At 41.4% G+C, this 9,406-nt stretch overlaps 1 protein-coding gene across 2 annotated transcripts in view; it reads right to left on the bottom strand.

Annotated features, from left to right (window-relative positions):
* Positions 1-1,318: 1,318 nt before the first annotated feature.
* RTN1 (reticulon 1) overlaps positions 1,319-9,406 on the bottom strand; it is a 197,536-nt gene continuing 189,448 nt past the window's right edge. For both annotated transcript variants that reach the window (XM_077820587.1, XM_077820588.1), the window contains 6 exons: positions 6,107-6,314; positions 4,723-4,861; positions 3,478-3,547; positions 2,994-3,040; positions 2,828-2,886; positions 1,319-1,361 (listed from right to left, as the gene is read on the bottom strand). In XM_077820587.1, the coding sequence (XP_077676713.1) occupies positions 1,319-1,361; positions 2,828-2,886; positions 2,994-3,040; positions 3,478-3,547; positions 4,723-4,861; positions 6,107-6,314 (566 nt within the window). The remainder of the gene's footprint in view (positions 1,362-2,827; positions 2,887-2,993; positions 3,041-3,477; positions 3,548-4,722; positions 4,862-6,106; positions 6,315-9,406) is intronic.

The raw sequence follows: 9,406 nt of genomic DNA, 5'->3' as shown, positions 1-9,406 counted from the left end.
TAGGGATTTGCTTTAATCTATTGGCTCTCAGAAACTAAATTTCAATTTATAAAAGGCTTTGTAAACCAGGTTTGAACTGAAGGAAGTGCTCATTTTGGCTCTCAGCACCTGTGATCAATATGGACTACTCCAGCTTGCCCACTTTATCCCTTGAAATCTGTGCTAAAACAGTCAAAATACTGGGTATGGTGAGACTGAACAATGGCCAGTGCCATTTTGACTGCTTTCCGAGTTGTGTTGTGTCTGATTTGGCCCATGTTTAAGTAGGTAATCAGGCAACTTTCAAGAGAATTCATTGACCATTACATGTGCCTGAAATGTAGTAATGACACCAACAAAATAAACAACTTTTGGCACTAGGAAGTTTGCTTTATTTCCATTGTTTACTCATCAGGATGTGAAACTGCTAAATGAACTAAGTACAGACAATCTTTTGGGATTGAACAATTTTGTCGTGGCAAAACTGCATGGAATAGGCATAAATAGCTCCCAGAGACCAACAAACAAGCCCTTCATGCTTTTTGCAGATGGAGTATTGATTTTACAAATTCTAATGTGACCCCAATGGCAACAAGAGGGAGAACTTTGTACGTTTAGTAACATTTATTTCTGCATTCGGTATCAAGTACATAAGTGCAAATATTCAGAGTCCATAAGTAAGTCCATTAGGAACTACAGAGAATGTAATACAAAGTGTAATAAATTTAACAAGCTGGAACTCTCCAGTTACCATACATGTAAATCAGCCCATCAATCCCTTACAACAAAAGTACTGGGTTTTTGTTTTGTTTTTTAGTTATACAAAACTGATTACTATAAGTACTGATTACTGTTTATTCCATTTGTGCTGGAAAACACTAAAACATTAGCCCACAATTCTATATAGTTAATAAAGATGAACCCAACCAGCGACCCAGTGACATAGAAGCAATTTTAACTATTGCATCAGTGCACTAAGCAGGAAAGCCCTAGCCACATGTAACATTAAAGTTATAGAAGCAATGCCAATAGAAGAAAAAACACTTAAAAAAATCAATATTATTTAGGCTCTCACCATCATGCACTTTATAAGCAACACAAAAACCACATCTAGTACACTTTTCTCTTTACTATACTTTAGTGCTTGACACAAGTGATTGCAAATATTCTAAGAGTACACAAGCAGCAAGGAAAAAGAGCTGCTTTTGTGTTTTAAGAACATGGTGTTGAGAAAAAAAAAGGAACAATAAATTTGCAATAAAGTGTAAAAGCAGAGCTGTTTGCACTCCAGATTCCCCCATTATTCACTACTGTTGTTGATGGATTCTTGAGGTCTGCTTTATTCTGCCTTTCTCTTAGCGCCTGGGATTTTCGCCTGAATCCTAGGTGTAAAAAATAGGATTACACTGTGAGATGGCAATTAATCAAAATCATTTCATAGCATTGTGACTTTTCTTAGCTAAAAGGTCACCTTTGCTTAAGCCTTCATTCTCGGTGCCTTGGTAAAGATGTGTGTGTAACAACTAGAAACAAAGAGGGCTAGATTGTGGGTTAAACTACACACCTGCACAGGAAAGAAATGGGAAAGGGGTAAGAAAGCCTGCCCACATGGATGAGCTGGACCTTGTACCCAGGAGCACAGGAGTGAGCAGTCAGGGTCTAACAGTTCATATATACCCAGGATATACTCAGTGAACTTGCCGTTCCTTTGATTTCCCACCATATGTTATCATCTGTAACAAACTAGAGATACGGTTAAAATACAAAATTTGGAACCTGATTTTTAACATCCCCAGAAGATAGTGGTGCTCAGAGCCAGGGGTTTAGTTTGTTTGGTCAATCTTTATAATACAGCAGATCTCGAGTGCTCAGGAGCGTAGATCAGAGCGGCTCTATACAACCCCAACGAAATGTGGTCAGAGGCTGGGAGAGAGAGGTGGCTGTTGGACAGTTCTGCAACCCGGAGCTCTCCAGCTATTTAGGTCACAGCAAACACTAACTGTTACTATAAGTAAAGGGCTACAATTTGTTTCTCTATGTGAGGTGAGTCCTAAGCCCGGTGCCCAAATGAAATGTTGGGGTGACATCCCCCACTGGGCACCAGCACCAGGTCCATGCACCCGTGAAGTCCCACTTAAGCCCCATTTGGAGAACTTAAAATGGGGCCAAACCCTTGGCCATCTTTCTGCACTTGATGAATTTTAATTCTTCAGCACATGAAGCGTAAGAGTGAGTGCACATATTGGCTTCACACTTGAACATACAGAAGGCAAATTTTCTTGAACAAGAAGATTGCTCATGACAACAGCATTGCTCATCTGCAGAAGCACCTCAACCATCCATGTCAATATCAGGTTAGTTTATTATGAGCCGTTATATTCACAAAGAGTGGATGAAATAAGCCCAGAGTATCAAGGGCCAAGTTGCCTCCAGCCCTTTTGGGGCTGGGCAGTGAGGAAAGGGAGCAAAGAGCATCTTCTCCCTTATCCAGCCTGTGTAAGGAACTCAGGGGAGTGCCAGGGCTGCTCCCTTCATAGCTACCCAAACGGGAAGGAGAGTGGAAAGGAGGATGCAGGGATGTGATTCCTCCCCTGATATCCACTGGTCTGCAGCATAGGACTAGGCCGCAGGTGGCAGTATGTTGCTCTCCAGAAAGGGGTGTGTGGCTTCGGGCACATTCCCTCTATGCACTGAGGAGGTCTGGTGGGCATTCTCTCAGTGGCAGAATTCCTGCTTTTGCTCCCCTTGGGGCCATAACCTTCCATGCCATCCCCAATGTATGGATGTGCCCTAAGGACACAAGTGAACCTAAGGTATGCTTCTTGTAAAAATCTGCTGTTCAACTCACTTTGCCATGACAGTGTTTATGTGGGTCCTCACAAGTCCCAAGTATTGATCAATCTGTGCCTACAAAGAGCAAAAACAGACATCTGAAGATCAACTGGGTCTTGGAAAGCTAGAACCATTCACACATCCAATCTGAATGATAGTTATTGTATAGTCATTTGACTTACCTGATACTTGTCATATACAACAGGTAGAGTAAACATAGAGACCACAGCTAGGGGAAAAACAAACAGTGTTAAATTTCTGCAGTTGAGATTGTTATTCACAGAAAACAAGATGCATTATCTAGTTTCCTCTTGAAAGAAAAGGCAAAAAAGCACATGATGTCATTTTGTCCCAAGAGATGATTCAAGAAGCTGTATTAAAACTGAACCCTGCCTGAATCTTCCAAATGTGAAATTTATATCACTATGTATCCAGCAGCTGAGAAGCCACTAAGCACAGCAACTGGCTGATATATGTCAGGGGCCAACAGAATAAGAAATAAAGATGAATATGTATTAGTAAGTAGAACAAAGATAATTGTCTAACTGTGGAGAAAGCACATTTCAGAGGTGAGACAATGCGGGACTATGCTGGTTTTTCTAACAAAAAATTGCCATGGTTAATACACGTTTAAAAACAGATCTTAAAATAAATGATGATCTTTACCCATGATCATAAGAGTCAGGCCATTGAAGAGAGCTCCAACGTAAGTCAGCAGCCACATTAGTACTGCAAACTAAATTAAAAACAAATCATTAGATCTCCTGACAATCACTGAAATTGTCAGCACAAGAATAAATGGCTTCATTTAACTAGCTAGCATATGGGCATATTATTATTCCGTTAGCTTCACTTAACTAGCTAAAATACCAGCATGCTTAGGAACTAGGGACATCTGCTGTAGGTGACTTTAATTTTTGATAGACTTTCAAAACCAATGCAAAAAAAAAAAAAAAACCCTGCAAATTTTTAGGAAGGGTGCAGACCAAGGTAAGCCATCCCACTGTTTTTTTTTTTTGTTTTTTTTTTACATAACCCCATCCTTCCTTCCACTACCATCCCCCCTGCAGTTCCCCTCCTCATCCTCTTCATTGCGTTTTTGCCTGATCCTGCAATGAGCTCAGCATAGGCAGACCCCTGCACCTGTGTGGAGCCTCACTGAAGAGAGGGGTCTTCCTGCACAGGGTACATTGCACGATTGACGCTTTAGATTGTAAGCCTCGAGGCAGGAACTATGGGTAAAATTTTCAAAAGAGCTCAAGTCCAAATGGCTTGCTTCTTGACAGTCTCCTCTTTGTTCTGAGGGGCATGGGGGCACCTAACACGCTTTGGGGTACTCCTAAAACAACAGATAATAAATAACCATTATGGCTGAGCAGTAACAGGGACATTCTTCTGCAGCAGAAAATGACATAGCTGAGGGATGGGATGGGTTGGTGGGCAAGGAAGAGGTGGAGAATCACATCCCAGTGTCTCATAGGGTTCCAGCGAGTGTATGGGCAACCGCGCTGCTAGCCAAGTCCCGAGTACCTTGCAGGAGGAGTGTAGTATGGTGGAAAACAAAGCGCTCTGTGGGCCAGCTCCTTAGAGGGAGTAACTCAAAGAAGCTCCATTGACTTCAGTGGAGCTATGCCATTTTACATCAGCTGAGGATCTGGACCAAAATCTTTAATAATTCTTATGTCATGGATCACTCAATTCCAATGTGTAATGTTAAATCACTAATGTATATAAAGTTATTGGTTAAAAAAAAAAAAAGAGAGAGAACAAGAGCAGAACCTTTATACTGTCCAGTAACACACATCTAGGTTTTGTCAAGGCACTATCATTATGGAAACTAAGGAAAGCAGTGCTCTGCTCTGCAAAATCTCTCCTCTCCAATGGGATTCAAAATGGTTAAGCAAATCTTACTTTTAAGGAATCCACCAAGTCCTGGACAAGGAAGAGTCTCCTCAGCTCTCTGACTGTGCTGTTCACGTACAACTGGAGACAGTCTGTGTATTTCTGAATCTGGTCCTGTGAGAGAGACATTTCCATCTCCAGGTAGGCTCTGCCAGAAACACAGATCCAGTTACGAAACACAGGCAAGTTGGCAGTTTGTTTACTCTCGTGCTGTTCTCCCCCTGCTGTTCCCTACTACCCTGGAGCTCATTTTCTCTGCAGCTGTAGCAGCCACAGTACTCTCAATACCACAACTACCCCCCTGCATGGCTATTTCACCCTTGGACAACTATGGACCTCATTGCCTCATCCAATAGTAAAATCTATGAGAGGAGGCCAAGGGGAAGAAACTTGACACGGCTCCTCCTGTGGCTCTTCCCGCCATATTTTGCCATTGGGCACGCGAGTTATTCCCCCCACGGGATGGGCCATGGAGCCAGCCTCTCAGACACTGTAGATTCCAGGACAATGGCAGAAGACCAGAGACCAGAGCCATCTGCTCACAGGTCTCCTGCCTCTGCATCAGTTCTGGAACACCAGTATCTCTTACTCCCCTCCTTGACAGCACAGCGCCAAATTCAAGGGCAGCTTGCCAGCATTACGATGGTCCATGTGGAAAAGGTACTCCAACACCAGGCCATATAAGCTTTCTCTCTGAAACTCAGTGGGGAGGCAGGGGAGAATGATTTGTGTCCCCTGGCCCACCCCATCCAATCACCCCTTTCCCATGCCCCATGGAGGGCTCTCTTTAGGATCCTTTGGAAACTGGGGATTCCTTGCCCGCATTTCCACATGAGAGAAAGAAAATCTATCTCAGGCTTCTGTCATCTCCTCCAGCTGACAATCTCTTGAGACTCTCACCTTGCTGGGGTGAAGCTATGACTTTCCCTCTGAAAACAAAAGTATTAACATTTAACACTTATCTTGTGTTATCCGTGTCCAAGTTGCTTTACGGAAAGCTCATTAATCTAGGCATTCCGTAAAAAACAAGTGTAGGACAGTATTCTTGCTGCTATGGGGGGAAAGTATATTATAGCTGGAACACCAGGGACAGCGATAACTTTTACTATAGTTGCTCCTTTTTTCTAGTAGCTTCTAACTTCCTAAATCTTTCAGCTTTCAGACTAAAATTTTCAAGGTCTGAGGGGTGAATTTTTTTTTTTTTTTAAATTTGAGCAAATACAGTTCATGGACTTTTAAGATCCCCAAGCAGCGGAAAATAACATTTTTCCCCCATTATGGGAAAGAAACCCACCATGTCTATAGTCTGAAAGTGTTTACAGCAGATACAGAACTCTGTCACTAACAATGAATAATGCAGGATATACCCCCCTTTGGCAATGATTGCACTCACTTGAATGGATGGCCTTCATCAGTCTTCTGCACGGCCTGTAAAACTGACTTGTAGATTCTGAAGCTAATGGTGGCTGAGAGAGCAGCTAGTGCCAGGTAGGCAATAACACTGACCACACTGAACTGGGTCAGAGAGAAGAGCAGTAGCAGGATGCTTCCGAACACTATCCCAGTCTGCTTGATGTCACGCCAGTACAACAGGTCAATAGCTGGGAAGAGAAGATCTAAATCAGTCAAACTCCAGCACGGCAAGGATTTCAAAGCAAGCTACTGTTGCAGATTCAGGTGACCAAGCACTTTTGCAGAGAAACAAAGGTTACATCTACACTGCAAGCTAGGGTGTGATCCCCAGTTTGCATACACTTATGTTAACTTGATGAAGCTACTTGAGTATAAATAGTGTAGCTGTGATAACATGGGCAGCGGCAGCATGGGTTAGCCGTGCCAAAGACAAACCCACCTGAACCCCTTCGGTAGATACTTAGCATTGCTAAGCCATGTGGCTGCTGCTTTTGCTACCACAGCTATGCTAGTATGTGTATGCAAGCTAGGAATCACTCCCTTTCAGTGGAGTTATTCCAGAAACACAAAATTGCAAACAAGATCAAAACCTGGCCTAATAACTCTATATTAGAGTGTCAGTATGGCTTAGTGGGCAGCATTTTTGCCCTTAAAGCAGATCATCGTATCTGAGTCTCATACCAGCCTCATTACTTTTCCACCATGACTCTTCCATGCAGGGCTATGGGTTATTACTAGGGCTAGTCCAAAATTTCCCATCAAAACTTTTTTCGAAGGAAGACTGAGTTTTTGACTCAATGAAAATTTTTCTAAAAAGTGTCTTCTTTCCTTAAAAATTTTAGATTTTTCATTAGAAATCCCAAATATTTTTCAGTTTTTGGTACATCAACAACAACAAAAAAAATTTCCATTGAAAAGTTTAAATGAGAACTGTTCTTTTTCCCCATTTTCATTGATGCTTTCAGCAGAGAAAAAACAACAACCCTTATTTTCTGACCAGTTCTATTTGTTACATTGTTAGGGAACTAATGAGACATTTAAGGAAAGGTCCAATTTAGTCTGGTGACCGTTCAGCTGGAAGTTAAAAACCCCATGAGACTTCTTAAGAAACTTAGCCAACCTTCTCTAGCTATACAACTTATATGTTTTAATTTGAGCAGGGCAAACACTGCAAAACGTTTTCTGTAACTACATCTTCACCTTTTAAAGTTCACTTTTCCCGGCTTGGACCCATTTTGTGTCCATGTACCACGAACATTGTAGCAAAATGATTTTACCAACAGGAGTATTCACCAAAAAATCAAAATTTAAGCAAACATTGTTGACTATTCCTGTAAAATTCATGATGCCAAATATTTATATCTGAAATCTGCTTCTAACAGTGGCCTTCATCCAATCAGGGAACATGCCATGTGACGTAATGTCCAATCAAAAACAGCTCTAATTACAAACATTGACTATTCATGATGAACTGCTTGAATATGGTACAGATCAAGTGTTATTTATACGTTAGCTGTGGAATAATTCTGAATAAAGAACAAATTCAGTAAAATTATGATCTGTTCAAAGAAAATTCACAAAGAGAAGAAAAAGGCGCAAAATTAATAGAATAAAATATTTGTTGCAGATTATTTGCCCAGCAATAATTATAATCTCCAAAGAGATGTGAGTCATTGCGGAATAAGCTATTACTCATTACCATTACAGTTCTCACTCTTACTCAGTATTGTAAAGTATATTGGGCTAGAGTACAAACTTCGCTATTTAAAGTCAAATTCTATTCACTTTCTATTCCATTCAAGTTCCATTCCATTCCATATACGGACCATAAATAAGAGAATCCTTTCATATTTCTAAATGCATGGATTCAGTCTGGATCCTTCAAACTTTTATGCACAGGAGTAGCCCTGTTGAATTCAGTCGGACTACTCACATGTCAGACCGCATGCAGGATTGGGGCCTAAATACGATGGATTCATTTACACAGTGTGTCCAACTAAGAAGAGATGGATTCCCATGGTGCCAATATGTAGGATATCTGCAGAACTAATTAGATTCACTACTACAAGTGTTTTGCAGAGCATAAGCTGCGAGAGTCTGCATCTGCTTGACTCTAAATATGGATTTGGGAAGGGAGATATTATTTGAAGCCCCCTGTTCATTTTTATACCTAAAAAGTCCTAAAACTGCTGCTTGGGGATGTCATTAGGGGTTTAATGCAAACCCACCGTGCAATACCTTTGATTATATTCCCCTCTCATGTCGTATGTTAATTCATATTCTGCAGACCAGTGAAGTGAGTGCAAGTGTTAACTGCCTAGCTCATGGCATTGCGCATGTACATTCATCTGCAGAAGAAATGGTATGCCCACCCACCAAGAGAAAACACTGCCTACTAAATAGGGAATGGACAGCTATATCAACGTCAATTGGGCAAAAACAAGTAGTTTGAATTGGTTTACACCAGCTAAGGATAAGTCCCAAAGTCAGCAACTAATTCTTTAATTAACCAATGCAATTTAGCACAAATTCCAGCTGTGGTCATGTGCCCAGTACTATCATAGGCTAGAAATGGATTATATTCTCACCTAGATACATAGGGCTTTCCAGGACTGCTACTCCTTTCAATGAGAAAAGGAGCTGAATGGCTAAAGCAATGAGAATATATTCCAACGTGTGCATCATCCTGACATAACCTGTTTTACAACTGAAATTTTTGCTAAGGCATATTAAAGAATTGGCTAATAAAAGAATTACCGGTAGTTACTAGTATTTGGCCTCAGCAACAGCAGGCCGCTCAGTCACAATCTAACTCTGAAAAGTTAAAAGTGGCTGGCATACAGAGGCAGAGGCTGAAAAGTTAAAGCTGCTCACAGATCAGTCACCTTCTCACTGCCTTTTCCTCCCTCAACAGATCATTCTGGATTTCTCTCTTTAAAGAAAAACATTGTATTTTAGAGAAGAAAGAGGCACTTCTTCGTGAGGACACATTGCTGCAAACTCACCGCAGGATGGACATATGTCAAAGGATGTCTGCAGTGATGTAGACATGTCAGTCCTAGGATGTGAGGGAGACAAGGTGGCTGAGGTAATATCTTTTACTGGACCAACTTCTGTTGGTGGACTAGGCAAGCTTTTGAGCTCCGCACAGCTCTTCTTCAGATCAGGTCAAAGAGCTCTGTGTAGCTTGAAAGCTTGTCTCTTTCACCAACAGAAGTTGGTCCAAATTCTTCCCTGAAGGCACAGACGAATGATCTGGGATGGTCAGTATAGTAGAGAT

Source organism: Eretmochelys imbricata, chromosome 6 (genome assembly GCF_965152235.1).
Source record: "Eretmochelys imbricata isolate rEreImb1 chromosome 6, rEreImb1.hap1, whole genome shotgun sequence".
NCBI classification, from domain to species: domain Eukaryota; kingdom Metazoa; phylum Chordata; order Testudines; family Cheloniidae; genus Eretmochelys; species Eretmochelys imbricata.
Note: the sequence above shows the minus strand (reverse complement) of the source record. Positions and strands in the feature narration are given on the sequence as shown.